At 45.0% G+C, this 15274-nt stretch overlaps 3 protein-coding genes, 1 non-coding gene and 1 pseudogene across 4 annotated transcripts; 2 read left to right on the top strand and 3 right to left on the bottom strand.

The window, feature by feature from the left end:
• Positions 1 to 99: 99 nt before the first annotated feature.
• Positions 100 to 2162, top strand: LOC102706335 (annotated as a pseudogene).
• A 198-nt stretch (positions 2163 to 2360) lies between these two features.
• On the bottom strand, positions 2361 to 4316 carry LOC102706610 (mannan endo-1,4-beta-mannosidase 8-like). Its single transcript, XM_006663687.3, is given in 5 exon segments — positions 2361 to 2830; positions 2957 to 3168; positions 3259 to 3381; positions 3520 to 3714; positions 3991 to 4316. Coding segments are annotated over 5 exon segments (1197 nt in total). The 5' UTR covers positions 4309 to 4316; the 3' UTR covers positions 2361 to 2481.
• A 1703-nt stretch (positions 4317 to 6019) lies between these two features.
• Positions 6020 to 8495, bottom strand: LOC102703540 (root phototropism protein 2-like). Its single transcript, XM_040529206.1, has 3 exons — positions 8152 to 8495; positions 7962 to 8031; positions 6020 to 7822 (listed from the first exon to the last, which is right to left on the bottom strand). Exons 1-3 carry the CDS (start codon positions 8331 to 8333, stop codon positions 6173 to 6175), a joined length of 1902 nt encoding a protein of 633 aa, XP_040385140.1. The 5' UTR covers positions 8334 to 8495; the 3' UTR covers positions 6020 to 6172.
• Positions 7339 to 7475, top strand: LOC121056076. The gene has a single exon (XR_005812979.1). It is a non-coding gene; the product is annotated as a small nucleolar RNA Z248 (small nucleolar RNA).
• A 2148-nt stretch (positions 8496 to 10643) lies between the features above and the next one.
• LOC102706892 (BTB/POZ domain-containing protein At3g08570-like) lies at positions 10644 to 15072 on the bottom strand. Its single transcript, XM_006663688.3, has 4 exons — positions 14928 to 15072; positions 13979 to 14045; positions 11881 to 13029; positions 10644 to 11374 (listed from the first exon to the last, which is right to left on the bottom strand). Exons 1-4 carry the CDS (start codon positions 15020 to 15022, stop codon positions 10751 to 10753), a joined length of 1935 nt encoding a protein of 644 aa, XP_006663751.2. The 5' UTR covers positions 15023 to 15072; the 3' UTR covers positions 10644 to 10750.
• Positions 15073 to 15274: the final 202 nt, after the last annotated feature.

Consider the following 15274-nt stretch of genomic DNA (forward strand, 5'->3'; position numbering starts at 1 on the left):
ACCATATAACATATTTTCAGCCATTTTACATGCCAGGAATGTGGACGTCTCCTATGAGAGAATCATTTAAAATAGAACCTACTGAACAACCTGCTTGGTTTGGCATTTGGCATTCAAGTGCAAGTTTAGTTGCACTGGTGGATATCGATCAAATACTTCCCCTCCATCCTTCGGTAATTGGCCTCAAAACGCAGAGACCAAATGGCCATGGCAAAGGAGCACTTTGTGCTTGTTCATGGGGAAGGGCATGGTGCCTGGTGCTGGTTCAAACTTCGCTGGCTCCTTGAGAGCTCTGGCTACCGAGTAACATGCATAGACCTTGCCGGAGGTGGTGTCGACCCTACCGACCCCAACACGGTTCGATCATTCGAGCATTATGACAAGCCTCTCCTGGACCTCATCTCAACCATGCCAGAGGGCGAGAAGGTACACCCTCTTGTGTGTTCATGCAATTCACATGAATTTATAAGACCATCTAGTTCAACCTAAATGGCATGTTATTACTGTTAGCATACCACCACATTTCCATGGAAATGATGAAAATATAATCATTCCACACATTTTTTTCTAAACAATGGAGAAATTGGACTAAATGAAATGCTATAGTTATAATAGGTTCAGATCAAACTTGTTTGTACTAAATCTCAGTGTTCTTCATATTTATAAAAATACTGGATCAAACACCTTTCAGAGAATAAATCTATATTGATTCATGTATTCACCTGAAGTAGTAATAGTTTATGTTGATTAGAAATTCATTGCTCATTCAATTCTGAAGCGTACAAAATGCTAAGGTAGTGTGGAAGCTACGTAAGGAAAAACTACCAAAAGTGCAGAATGTTAGTTGCAGATACAAATCAAAGGTAGATTTGGTTTACCTACCTAACTCAACTCAATCTAGTTTCAGGTTATTCTTGTTGGACATGGTGCTGGAGGGCTGAGTCTTATTCATGCAATGCACCAATTTATTGACAGGATTAGACAAGCAATTTTTGTGGCAGCTACGATGCTACCATTTGGACTTCAAACTGACGAGGATAAGAAAGATGTAATGTTCATAAGCATAATGTCTTTTTCTTGTTCAATATTCGTTATTTTTGTTCGCATATCATAATTCTAAGCTCATAGTACTATTTATGAACAATGGCAACATCTTAATAGTGAATAATAATGTTTAACAGGGTTTACCAACATTGCCTAAGAATGAGATCGAGTTGACATTTAGCACAGGAGTAGATGATCCTCCAACAACTGCTGCCCTGAGACCAGAATTCTAGAGAGATCGGTTATCCCAACAAAGTCCTGAAGAGGTATTATACCATATGACTATATCAGAATTTGTTTTAGAGGATTCAGAACGAGAAAGGCCCGGGGGTTTTCCAGCTAGCACCACAAGGTGCTCTCTCTCATATCAAGCGAAAGAGGATTCAGAACCAAAGAATGGAAAAATATCTAAGGGTGCTCAGCTTAGGTGGCACTATCAACTGGGAAATATGCCTAAAAACATAAAATGTTGATTCTGCCGTACTAAATTAGAGCTAATTCCTGAAAAAATTATTATTATTCCCCTTTCAAATGTGTTGAGAAACCAATTCCTCAACAACTAAAGATCATAGTAAAATGAAGTAAACAATGATTAAAAATATACTTATACATACCTGTTTTTTTATCTGGTCAGGAATCAGTACTCGCTTCAATGCTGATGCGTCCGTGGCCTGTGGCAGCTATTAGCACTGCAAGCTTTGAAGGAGATGATGAGAGACTAAATCGAATCAAACGGGTTTTCATAAAGACAGAACGTGACCATATGCTAGACCCTCAGCAGCAAGATTCCATGATCAAGAAATGGCCACCCAGTGAGGTTTTGGAACTAGATACGGATCATAGCCCCTTTTTTTCAGCACCAGAACAACTCTTTAATCTAATAGTCAAATCCCTATGATGTAAATCTGCAAACAACTCAAACATCCAGGGCAGGGAAATTTCTCTAAATTATTGTACGAGTGCGTATACACAACAACCTTATGCTGGATTAGGACATCATCTTTGTGAACCATGCTCTCTAGAGGATCATCATGGCACATCTGCATGTTATAAGGGTGAATGGTTGCAAGCAAAAAAAAGTTAATAAAAATAATTGCACTCTAATCTGCAAACAATAAACTCAACTCAATATTATATTTCCATTAGATCCTTGCTAATCATTAAAAAGTAAATATATATATATATATAGGTGTCAGTAAAACAAATAAGAGGCTACATAAATGCATGGTGAAAAGATGGAATTCCATTTAAACATTGAATATATATATTTTATTTGGATGAAATCAGGTTGTTCTTTTAAAATGGAAGACCAGAACTAGAGCCTTATATGTTAAAGTTAAAACATATTCAACTTTACAGAAAAGCTCTTCACTTTACAAATATAGTAAAACAGACACTATAATATACAACGAAAGGAAACACCATACTCTTCAAGTCTCAAGACTCCAGACTCCTTGAGTGATTTGCAAGTAAGCTTAATGTGGATGGTGATTTTGCAAAAATAACTGCATAACCATCATCCATGTGTTCTGCTCCCTCGGGGAAGAGCTGCCAAAGAAGGCAACCTCCTCCAATCACTCCTCCCTTCCAAGAACTCAAGAAAATTCCGTAAACTGTCTTCATGAAAGCTTCACGAAATTCGCTACCAAACTTCCCATCCTTAACTGATATCCCAAACTCCCCAACCACAATTGGCATCCCAAGTAAATTGGCTGCATCATCAATATGTTTTTGCATCCATATGTTCACAAATTGAAGGTGATTTTCCTCTATCGAGTGAGGCAACCTAGGAAATGATCTCAGTCCAGTCATGATAATAGTTACATTTCAATAATACATAAAATTCATCTCTTGTAGCTGCCCAGCTATGTAACTAAAAACATGGAATTGGATATGAGGATTGATGACATACCAAGTGTCAGAATAAACATGAACAGAAGCCAAGTCAATTCCAGGCGCTTGATGGTTCCTAACGAAGTCTGTTCCAGCATGAGCTGAATACTCATCTGGGTTAACAGGGAAAAGTTCTGGAGTGGATGGACCATAAAAGCCTTCAATGCCAATCTCCAAGAGGTGCACAGGGTCTATAGACTTCACATAAGATGCCATCTCCTCTATCCATGCCTACAACAAAACCGTGTCCCCAAAATATGTTGTGGCCAAACAAAATATGGAATAACCAAAATTTTACCAAAAGCAAAATGGAATAAGAACCTGCAAAGTATCACCCAATGGATCTGAAGGGCAGCGTGGCTCATTAATCAGCTCCTAGGCAAGAATAGTAGGATCATCTTTGCAGGCTTCATTTGTAATCGTGTTTATTCTTGTCACAACAGCCTAACCAAATGGTATTCAAGTTATGTTTTTGTGTATAATACAGTTGTACGATCATAGAAGTAGTAGTGATAAATATATTTTTGCAATGACTATTAGCGGTCATTGCTACTTGCTAGTCATTTCAGGCAGAACATTTACCTGAACAAAAGCTTTGTAGTAACTCTTAATTGTTGTGTCAGAGAAGAAATCCTCTTCAGAAGTAAGATCTAGGCCAGCCTCCTTTCCCCATCTCACATATTGTGCCTTCCCTCCATAATCTTCCCAGTTGTTACAAAGAGACAGTATCAACCTCATGTTATGCCTTCTTGCCTCGCTGATAACGAAGTCTAATGCCTGACAGAAAATAGCATGGTAATAAAATGTCAGTATCTTGAATGGGAAAAAAAAGGCAGAGATCAAAGTTGTCAAGACTTCTCCATCTTCCAGGGATGCAAACAACGCAGCCATCTCATCAAATGATTGCCGGGCACAATATAAGATTGTTAGTAAATGTAAGGACGAGACATTTAACTGTCTGATAATCTAACTGACACCTCGACCACGCATTTCATCAAACAGCTGGAGTGCTTCCCGCGCAGACGCCAAGGAGTCACCGGGTCCAGCTCTCACCTGGAAGACCTCTTCATCGTAGTGGAAGGGCGCCGTCTGCAGCGCGCGGTGGCCACCGTCGTTGAAGGCCCAGGTGCGGCAGACGTTGAGACCAGCCTCGGCGGCCTCGGCGATGACGGCGGTGACCCGCGGGCGCGTGGCTTGGTCAGCGGCGAAGGACATGAGCCAGTAGGTGTTGAAGCCGTGGATGATGAAAGGGCGGCCGGAGGCCCAGAGGTGAGTACCGCGGCGCTCCACCATTGGCCAGTGGTGTGCGTCTTCCATGTCCGAGACGAGGGAGATGAGGAGCAGGTGGTGGAGGAGCAGAAGGCGTGGCATCGTCGCACTCCAGCTCGACGGGATGGGGCACATGCCCATACTCACAGTCGCGCTCGTCTGCACGTCCATTGTCAACGTCGGTGGTCAACGCGGCGTCCTTCTGATCCCGGGCTCGTATGACTGATAGATACCGACACGTAGGTCCCACCAACCCACTCCCATGTGAAGTTCACTCCCTAGAAATTCTGAATTTCGTACTCCAAGAATTGCTGCGAATTTTATCTTAAATCTAGAGTAGTTTTCGAGATTTTCTCGTTGCAGTGGATTTTCAGTCCTAACATTTAGATCGCTATAAACACACACATATATATATATATATATTATTTTTATTTGTAAATATATAATTTATTTTTTTTCCGTATAAAAGCCAAACAATTACCCCTTATGCAACTCATGCGACTCAAAGTCATACCCCTCTTCATCCCCTCCTCACATCGTTGTTGACGCTGCTAACTCTTTAGGGTGATTGAAAAAAGTCAAACGATATTTTTGTAAACAAAAAATGGTTTGAGAATAATTTTTTTATATATGTGTTCTGAGCAATTTAAAAGTAAAGACTAAAAATAAACTGTGATGAAAATGCCTCAAAATTAACTTTAAATTTAAATTTAAGATTAAAAATTTTAAATTTTAACTTATAAAATAAACATAAGCGAAAAGATAGGGTTGTCCATCACCTAAATGCTTAGCCTTGTAGTTGACAACATGGAGAGGTGCCAACTCATCATTGAGCAGGTGTCAGATTCAAGACGCTTTGATTCATCCAAAGCGAAACAAACTCAACTACTACAGAGGACATTTGAGATATTCCGATCAAAACAAAAGGCTTGGGTTCATCGCTACAACAATGAACATTATTTTAGAAGTATTGTAGTGACAAAGTCCAAATAGTATTCATGCCATTATTTCGTTGTTTCTCTCACATGAACAATGCTTCTCTACAGTAGGATCCAGATCTATTGAAAGCACAAAAGGATATGGTAGAAGTTTATAGAAGTCCAATGAAAATGGATACAACATTTTTATTAGATTATCCTATATGCCTATTGTCAGACAATCTAAATTTTTGTTAATCCATGTGACTACTCTATTTGCTCCATGCAACATCGATCAGCCCATCCAATGCTCCAATATCCATCAGTTAACCTAGGCCCTCCTAAAGTCACTATCTCGCCTCACATACACGTGATCACTCTTGTGTAGTTAGCATTGCTATACACCGACGCCGATGGAACATAGGAATGCACTAAGCACCACCTTCCTTCTTTCTCTCCTCTCGTCACACATTAATATGTTTGTTAGGTTATTATGTTACGAATTTTCAAATTATGTTTAAAACTCATGTGTTCTATTATTATTGCATAGTGTTGACTTGACGGTGTATTAGTTACATATAGAAATAAAAATTAACAATTTCAATCTATTTTTGAGTGAAGTCCGTATAAATTCTTACATCTAGGACAATTTACTTGTACATCTATATCTGTGTGACTGACTAGTAAATATGGTATAAGATATAGTATGATACCGCTATCTAAATCTGATCTATTTTACCTTACCAGCCAGAGTTCCTACTCTCCCCCACCTCAAGGCTCAGGATGGGGACGAAGCACAAATCTTGCGTTGGATATTACTTGTCCTTGAACAAAACTTGGGAAGGCACAGACAGGAAACATGCTCAAGATGGAAGAAACGTTTTGGACCAATCCAATAACCAAGCATATGATCGTTTTGCCGGCACAATATTACAATTTAGACTACGCAAGAACAGCAATGTTTCTTGCGAGTAATTAACCAACCAATCAATATACACTCACTGTCACTGACACATGTACGAGCATGATCTGATCATATGTAAGGTAGCCTAGCTAAGGGAGAACCTCCTCCTCTTGGGCTTCACCGAATGCATCTTCTTGTCGCCGATGCTCGACGTGTCCTTGGCCCAGATGCCGCCCTTGAACGGATTCAGCCGGCTCAACGTCCGCGACACCGACCCCAGCAACCACAAGCTCGTCGTTCCCTTCTTCCCCGACGACGCCGTCGTCCTCGACGATGACCCGCCCCCCTTGCTCTGCTGCACGCCCATGCCCGACATGTACGCCCGCATCCGCGCCAGCTCCGACCGCAGCTCCTCGTTCTCCCTCGCCAGCGACGCCTCCGCCTTCGCCTGCATCCGCGCCGACCTCATCATCCCACCATACGAGTCCCACCCGCCGCTCTCGTCTCCACCGGCTCCGCCGCCATTGCCGCTGCGGAGCTTGAGCTGGTCGTAGTAGAGCGCGCTGAGCACCGCCTGCAGCGGGAGGCGCTTGTTCTGCGACGCGTGGAGGCGCCCCTGGTACGACAGCTTCAGCGGGTCCATCACGCTGCACACCTTCTCCCGCTCGATCTCGTCCAGCGCCGGGTGCGCCTTCAGATAGATGTCCACCGCCCGGTACAGGCAGTCGTGCGTCGCCCGCGCCTCCTTCGGCACCGCGCCGGCGAGGCCGACGAACTTGGAGATCGGCAGCGACTCCTCCGTCGCGATCTCCGCCGCCAGCTCGTCCACGGTCTTCGCCACCGTCTGCATCGCGCTACCGCCCTGCAGCGCTCCGGCTCCGCTCAGGGACGCCCTCCTGCTCCGCCCGTTCCCGCCGCCGCCCGACGACGCGTCGCGCTCCACGAAGGCGCCGATGATGCGGCGAACGGTGTCGACGTTCTGGACGCGCTCACCGGCGCTGTCGAGCGCGAGGGTCAGCAGGTCGCCCGTGGTGGCCTGGTCGAGCACCGCCGCGACCCGGAGCTCCAGGTCGCGGCACGTCTTGGCGGATGAGCCGATGGTGACGGCGACGTGGAGGAAGCGGCAGAGGAACGCGGCCGGGATGGGCGCGTCGTCTGTGGAAGGGAGCACGGCCACCACGGACTCCACAAGCGCGCGGTGCACGCCGCCGGAGTCAGCAGCATGGACGTCGGCGATCACTTCGGCCAGCAAAAGCTCAGCGTAAGCGGTCGCCGCGGCGACAAGCACCTCGGGCTCCGCTCGGCGGCAGCGCAGCGCCGTGATAACCTTGTGAAACGACGCCGGCGAGAGGGCCGCGAGCTCCGCCGTCCACCACGCGGGCGGCGACCTCGTCGAGAACAGCACCTCGTTGCCGATCCTGAGCGCTACAGCATCAGCCGAGCGCTGCACGACGCCGACCTCCTCGGCGGCCGGGAGGAGCCCCTCGCAGGATCGCAGCACGGCGACGGCGCTGGGCAGCGTGCGGAGCCCGACCTTCGCCAAGAACTCCTCCACGCGACGCTCCAGGCCACCCTCCGCCGGCTGCATGTCGAGGAAGGCCGCGGCGCAGAGGAGCGCGGCCGCGTTGCGCACGGAAATCTCGAAGCTGGCGCCATAGCAGTAACGCGCGGCCTTCTCAAAAGAGTCGACGCCGCCGGGCAGCGCGGAGAGGTCGAGCTCGACGGTGGCCGTGGGTCCACCGCGCGCCGCCGCGACGGCCTTGCGGATGTAGCCGCACTTGGGCACCATCACCGCCTGACAGCACAAAGGAAGAAGATTTGTCGACGTCAGAGTTCAGACTTCGATCAAAACAGAGCAAAGCAGTCTTTTCTTGCTCTTACAAGAACAAATTAAAGAACAAGTGAAGTGAACGGAGAAGAAAAAAAAATGTAACCTTGTGGAGAGGGAACACGTCGTGGGCGATCCGGATGAGAAGATCGGGAGGGGCATCCGGCGACGAAACCCTGGTTTGATCCGTCGATTTGGATGGAAGAAGAAGAAGAAAGAATTAAGATTGTAAATTCAGATGAAAGAGTGACAACAAGAGCAGCAATTGAGCAAAGGCAGGTAGAGCATACACGTACCACTGGCACGTCCGATCCATGGAAGCAGAAGCAGATGCAGGCGCAAGAGAAGAGATGTGTCCTCCGCCGTTGAAGCTGGAAGCTTGCATCAATAGCAACGCAGTGAGCTTGGGCATATCAAAGATTTCGAATAAATAAACAAGGCAGAAAGAGTTGGTGTGATCTGAATATCTGATCCTCATTGATAGGATTTATAAAGATTCCGGGGTGATTTTTGGCTTTTTAAAGAAAAAACAAAACAATTTATAAACAAAAATATATTTTATAAATAAATTTGTATAAAAAGAGAGATTGTCCATCTCATTAGAATATTGGAACTCCCTCGAGTACTCCGGCAATAACAAGTGGAACAGAATAGGAGTACGCCATTTCCTGTATTCATCCAAAAATTGCATGGGTGTTAATGCGTTTTCGTCAGCAAGTCGTGCATCGGCCGCCGCTACGTACTTGCATCGTAGTATTACGTTGCTGTTGCTGCTTTTAGTTGGTCTCGAGACTTTCCGGTTCGTGCAACTCTTGCGATAACCACTGTTTGCTAGCCTCCATTTCGGTGATGGCAACACTCCCGTCAAAAACTGCAAACAGGTCATGTTCACGGGTGTGTGCCATCAGCATCAGACTTAGCGTTAGAGATCGATACCTATGTTTATGTTTATAAGCTAAATTTTAAATTTTTAACTTTAAATTTAAAGTTTATTTTGACATTTTTTTACTGAATTTATTTTTTATCATTAGCTTTGAGATCAATAAAAATACATATATAACTTTCTTTATTTATTAAATATTTTTTGTTTATAAATATGTCTTTAAATCACCTGTAAACCATGGAATGGAATGGAATGAATAGTTTTTGCACGGACAAAAGCTACAGTGTTGCATTGCATTCTGTACTACTGTAGTGTTCATTGACTAGGAGTGGCGCTAGGCTCATCTCCGTCCACGTACGCAAACGCATCGAGCTACGGAAGAATTGAAGGAGGGACTACGTGGCTTGGGAGTTGCCACGTCGGAGGATAACATTCTGGGTCCCACGGAAAATCCGTACACCAGTCGAAGGCGGACACGTAAGGAAAAGGTGGGGACGGGTATCCTCTCATCCAACGGGGTAACAGCAAAAGATACATACACCAATCTCCTCTATTGCGTACTCTCTACGAACGAATACTTGTGTGCAGATTGAGAGTCCAGACGCTGACATCATCTTCTCGGCTGGAGTTTTCTCCTTTGCCTGCAAGATGCTCACTGCCTGCTGCATTGCCGCTTTTCATTCAACTTTACACAAACAAACTTGGCTTTCAATCCTGACTCATCGCTAGGGATGAAAACGGACGAAAATTATTTTTACCGTTTTCGTATCCCACACGTCAGTTTCCGATCAGAAATGAACTGGAACTGAAACCAGAAACGGAAACCCTGGATAAGAAAACAGAATCGGATAATATCAAAAATGACAACGGATCAAATACGAAGCGGACCGAATACGGTATCAAAAATTTATCGGAATATAAAAATACCTCAAAATATGTATACAAATTTTTTTAAACAATATATTAACTTCTCAAAGTAACGAAGAGAACAACACATCATAAATTCTAAAATACCATCGCAAAAAACATTTATGACTGTAGAATAAAATTGGAGACAATCTCATTTTATTTCTCATATTCCCTGCACAAATTCACACCAACCGTCGTGGCCGGCGGCAGGGAGCTGGGAGCGGCGCCGGGGGACGGTGGCGTCGTGGCCGACGACTGGAGGGAGCTAGAGGCGGCGCCGGGGGCTGGCGGCGTCATGGCCGACGGCTGGAGGCGGCCTCAGGCGACAGGGGCCGGCGGCTGGAGGCGGTGGTCCGGGCGACGGGGGCCGGTGGCGGTGGCTGGAGTAGAGGCGGCGTCGGGGACCGGGATGGGAGGGGGCGGCAGAGGGAGCGGGAACGCCGGTGCCAGGGGTGGGAGGGGGCGGCAGAGCTGGAAGAGGGCAGCACGCCGCTAGCCAACGACGGTCGGCCGTCGCTGCATCGCACCCTCCTCGCCTCGGTTCCTCGCTCTCCGTATTCCGAGTTCCGACGATAATACTTTGACCGTATCCGTTGCCATTTCCAAAAAAAATTTCGATTCTGATACCGTTTTCAAAAAATTTCGACAGATGAGTTCCGTTTCTAAAAACAGGTCTGGATTCCAAAAAAATTCCGAACCATTTTTAACCCCACTCATCACCCAGCGTCACACACTAATCAACGTTACCAACGGTTGAATGACATAGGCTACAAATTACTGACTTCTGTCTGCCATCCAAAACCTATCACGGACTTGAACAATTGAGTCGTTTGTGTTCATCATTTCGTCCTCTGTTGCATCACTTAGTTCAAGCACGTCATTAGTAGTTCTTTTTTTTCTGACAGGCGTCCAAGATCACTCAACCTTGCTGGCGGCGGCCTCCACGCCGTCAAGAAAAAACCACACCAAAAAAATGCCTGCTCCTACTAGATTAGCTTAGCTAGTGAGCACTATCAGTACATTTTAATCGTCACCTAAATGTATAATTTTACAATTTTCCTGCAGTTTAAGTCATCTTTTGCCTCTAAAAATTGCAGTTTGATTCAGGATGCAGCAGCGTAGGTGACAGTGGAAGACGCCGACTTGTGCCTCCGCCTGCTGCTCTTCCCGCCACCGTCCGACGACCACTGCGACTGCGAGCTCTTCTTCTTCTTCCTCCTCCTGCTCTCCCCTCCCTGCGCCCCCACCCCCAGCGTGGCTATCCTCCCTATCCCTCGAGATATCGACGCCAGCAGCGCCCTCCCGTGCTCCCCTCCGCCGCGGCCGTCCCGCATGCCCTGCCTCATCACCCCCTGCTCCCTCTCCAGCTCCGTCAGCCGCACCCGCATCCGCGCGATCTCCAGCTTCAGCTCCCGGTTCTCCCGCCGCAGCGACGCGTAGTTGTCACGCTGCGGCGACACGCACGAGCTCGGCACCCCGCTGCCCCCCGGCATCATCCGCTGCGACAGCGAGCCGTCGCCGCCGGACATGGTGAGGGTGGTGGTGTGGTGGGTGGTAGAGACGGTGGACTTGAGGCGAAGCTGCTCGAAGTAGAGCACCCGCACCACCGTCTGGATGGGGAGGCGGTCGTTCTGCGCGGCGTGGCTGGACGCGTCCTGCGACAGCTTCTGGCAGTCGATCAGCTTGCACAGCTTCTTGCACTCCGACTCCGTCAGAGACGGATGAGCCTGTATGTCATCAGTCAGTCAGTGTCACACACACACAACACAAGCTGTATTTACATCATCAGATTCTACTATACAGATTGCAAACTATTCTAGTGATCACATCTAGCAATTGCTAGTGTAAGAAAATGTCACATTTTCATCAAGAAGGAATAGCATTGCCATTGCTGTTAGGATGGCCATTGTCGGTTACTGGATTAGCCATTTCACAGTAATCAGAAATGCCAATTTTTCTGATGACCAATAATTGTACTTTACCTGTTACTTTAATAATCTGATTGAGCTTTAACCACTATTTATCTAACAATGAATTTCCCAATACTTTAACCACTATTCATCTATTAAAATACAGAGGGAGTATTATGGAAAATACGGAGGGAGTATTATGGAAGTATGATGCAACATGAATTTAACTATATGATTTTGAACATAAATATTAATATTGATCAAAGTTTGAACAGGAATCAATGCTGTCAGTTACTAAAAATCGAATGGAGAGAGACTTGTACCTTCAGATATATGTCAATGGCACGGTAGAGTCCATCGTCAACAATTCGTGCATAGTCCGGTAAGAGTTCGATGAGAGCCATGAACTTCTGCAGTTTCAGATATGGATCTGGTGCTATTTCTGCGAGGTAACCGTCCATTAATCTTCCAACCTTCAGGACCGAGCTATGGCTCGGAGACTTTAGCCCATCATCAGACTCATATCCGCAAGGTGACAAGTTTCCTGAATCATCTTCCTCAATCCTTTGCAAGAAGTTCACCAATATGCGATGGACAGTGTCAACGTCAAACATTGAGTCGCTTGTCTGCACAGCAGGGATCAGAAGATCATCAAGCGATGCCATCTCAAGCTGAAGGCCGATCCTTTTCTCAACTTCAATCCTATAATCTAGGCCTGCATCAACTTCTATTGCCATTCTCAGCATACCAAACAAGAATGACAAGGTAACCGATGTGATCTTTTCTGTTGCCAACAGATCGATGAGCGTTTCCACAATGACTCGTTGATTGTCGCCGACAAGAGGACCAGAGTCCCACACATGGCGCCTTTCTATACCTTTCAGAGCTGTTTGAGCATAGTGCACAATGGATGTGCCAATACTCTCTGGCCTCACCCCAGTTCTCCTCATTGCAGCGATAACGCGCTGATAGTAGTCGATTCTCAGTGCAGAAAGATCCTCAACCCACCAATCTTGACAATGCATGCGAAATTTTCCTGATCCAACATCACATTCCAAATGAGCCAAGCCTGAAACCAGCTGCTCTTTGCTTGCATTTAGCGCAATTGCATCGACACACATGTCTACAAGTCCAACATCTTCCACTGTTGGATCCAACCCATCACATGCACATAGGACTTCTAGGGATTTATCAAGGTTCTTCACTACAATCTCATTCAAGTATGTTTCTGTCCGGACGATGAGATTCTCCTCTTGGTACTCTTCTGTCATTTCCAAGTATTCTGCAATGCACCGGAGATGAGCCACATTGACGGTATTAATCTCAAAATTACTCCCATAACAGAACTTGGCAGCAAGTTCAAATGCTAAAGCTCCCCCTGGTACATTTACTAGCTCCAACTTTGAGAGATCTGGATCCTTGGTTTCAGCTACCATTCTTCGTATTCTTCCACACCTAGAGACTAGAGGGAACTGCAAAACCATTACAGAAGTACACTATGATTAAACCCATTTTGCGACTTTACTTCAGTCTATAAAATCTTACACTCATCATGCAGAGAGAAATATCAATTACATTTTCCTCCCTAATACCTTCCTATGAAAACTCCTTTAATAAAAAAATATTTCCCTGTTAAATCTCAACAAGCATTAGTAATGTGCAAAACATGTATTGCTGCCCATAAAAGTCATCTCAGCCATTGATTTATGAGTTATACTATCAGTAGTTGACATGGTAGTATAAATATATATGATTCATTGGATTAAAAAAAACATTCTAGATTGATTCTACGAGAGCATTGTAAAGCACCTCAAAGAACATATAAAGCCAAACCACTGTTGTGCCCAATAATTGTTTACTGCTCCCATCTCCAATTATTCACTCTGTCCCCACCAAAAAAATTATTCACTGATATTTATTAGCATCTTCAGCCTTTATTATGATCAGAAATCCTTGCCAGGATCCCAGGACAAACAAAACCCCTAAAATAGATCTATACCTTTTGAAGAGCACTACATTTAAGAAATTGTGGTTATCGAACCAGACGCCATGGTATACAGATTACAGAATTCTATACTTGTGTAGTTATAACATCAGTAAGGATACACATTATAATTTTTTTTATGTCCACAAATGATAACAAGTTGTTCACTTCAATCACATTGGTACCATGGGTAATCATTTTTAAATACAGAGTGACAAGTTAGATTCCTATTCCACTTGTAACATTGTCAGGTAATTAACGTCCTGCAAAGAAAACCCAACTGCCCAACTGAGCAATAGCCCCAAAACTATACTTGGCAGGCTCCTGTTGTGCATTAGGTGATAACTAAATAACTAATGATAAAAAAAATTGCAACAGAAAAAAAAGAGAAAATGCAGAGAATGGGTAAGATGAAGGTATTAAAATAGATAAAGCACCTTGTGTAGCAGAAAAGATTGGCCATCTACAGATACTGTTAAATCCCCAGCAACATCAGAAAATATCCTGCACAGCAAGGAACATTCCTTAAGTAGACACCAAGAACTTCATTTGCATTTGCAGCATTGAATATAAAGTATGATACTAATTTTCTACACTCTGCTGGGAACATGCAATACTTGGAAATTACATCCCTTTTTACCAAGGAATTGGAGAAGGCAGCGGAAACTGCTACAGCAATCAAATATCCGGAGCAGATTCTTTCAGTCCAGCAAGACATACCGTCAATGTAGGTTTCAATCACAAACTAATTAAACATTAAGAAGTATATTTTTGGAGTTAAATCTGCGGATGCTTGTGGTTTCTTCTCTCAAAATTGCATTAATCCTCTTCCATAAAAAAAAAGAAAAAAAACATCATTGACTTGTTCAGAACTTCAGAACCAGATACAGCATAAATGCTTAATAAGAAAGGGGATTCTTTGGTAGGGACCTGAATCTAGACAAGACATGGGACGAGAGTAAAAAAAAATCAAGAAGTTTTGTGACGGGCGGGACCATCCGACGAGCATTTTAAGGTTTGCCACTGGATTCTTCAGTTCGACAGTGGATGCTTCAGAAATTCAGATGTCATCTGAGATTATGGAGATGACATTTGCGATTTTGCGTGATATTGCAAGCATTTCAGGTCGGAGTTCCCGATACCAGTAACATGAAACGAAAAATCCAAACACGCCCAGCAAAATGAAACCAAAGAAAACTTCCTGTAACCAACCTAAACTGACAAGGGTGCTAACCAAAATCGCAATGCATCTCGAATCACTCGATCAAGGAGGGGGCAAAAATAAGAACTTTAGGAGCTAGCGCTACCACTCGCCATTGCATTTTCTTCCGCAACAACGTCAAAACCGAGTTCAGGAATGGAAGAGAAAGGAACAGCAAATGGTACCTCCTGCTGATGGGGTTGCAGAAGCGCGGCGAGTTGGCGGCGGAGAGCTTGCCGGTGGAGAAGGGAAACGCAGGGCTGTCGCTGGCCAACCCCATTGCTCAGCTACCAAACCCCCTCTCTTTCCTTTCCCTTTGTGTAGAAAAGCTCGAAATGTGGACAATGGAGGCGATGAGTGAGGACGAAACGAAAGAATAACGGCCGGTGTAGTCATGGACGTGTGGCCTGGCATCATTAAGATTACTAATTTTTAATTGCAAATCATTAAGACACTGTTCATTTCAATGACAGACATTCCAAAAACCCATTCTTTAATCCTTCCATCTTCTTTTCGCTCTGCACATTGCACT

The sequence above is a fragment of the Oryza brachyantha genome, chromosome 12, assembly GCF_000231095.2.
Source record: "Oryza brachyantha chromosome 12, ObraRS2, whole genome shotgun sequence".
Classification (NCBI taxonomy): Eukaryota; Viridiplantae; Streptophyta; class Magnoliopsida; order Poales; family Poaceae; genus Oryza; species Oryza brachyantha.

Excerpts from the sequence above, each read along its gene's own strand:
- LOC102703540 (XM_040529206.1), bottom strand. The coding sequence starts at position 8,333 with ATGAGGATCAGATATTCAGATCACACCAACTCTTTCTGCCTTGTTTAT. Across the intron at positions 8,032-8,151 it reads ATGGATCGGACGTGCCAGTG|GGTTTCGTCGCCGGATGCCC; the intron begins GTACGTGTATGC and ends GGATCAAACCAG. Across the intron at positions 7,823-7,961 it reads ACGTGTTCCCTCTCCACAAG|GCGGTGATGGTGCCCAAGTG; the intron begins GTTACATTTTTT and ends TTGTGCTGTCAG.
- LOC102706892 (XM_006663688.3), bottom strand. The coding sequence starts at position 15,022 with ATGGGGTTGGCCAGCGACAGCCCTGCGTTTCCCTTCTCCACCGGCAAG. Across the intron at positions 14,046-14,927 it reads TGCAACCCCATCAGCAGGAG|GATATTTTCTGATGTTGCTG; the intron begins GTACCATTTGCT and ends CTTGCTGTGCAG. Across the intron at positions 11,375-11,880 it reads CCATTGACATATATCTGAAG|GCTCATCCGTCTCTGACGGA; the intron begins GTACAAGTCTCT and ends GATGACATACAG.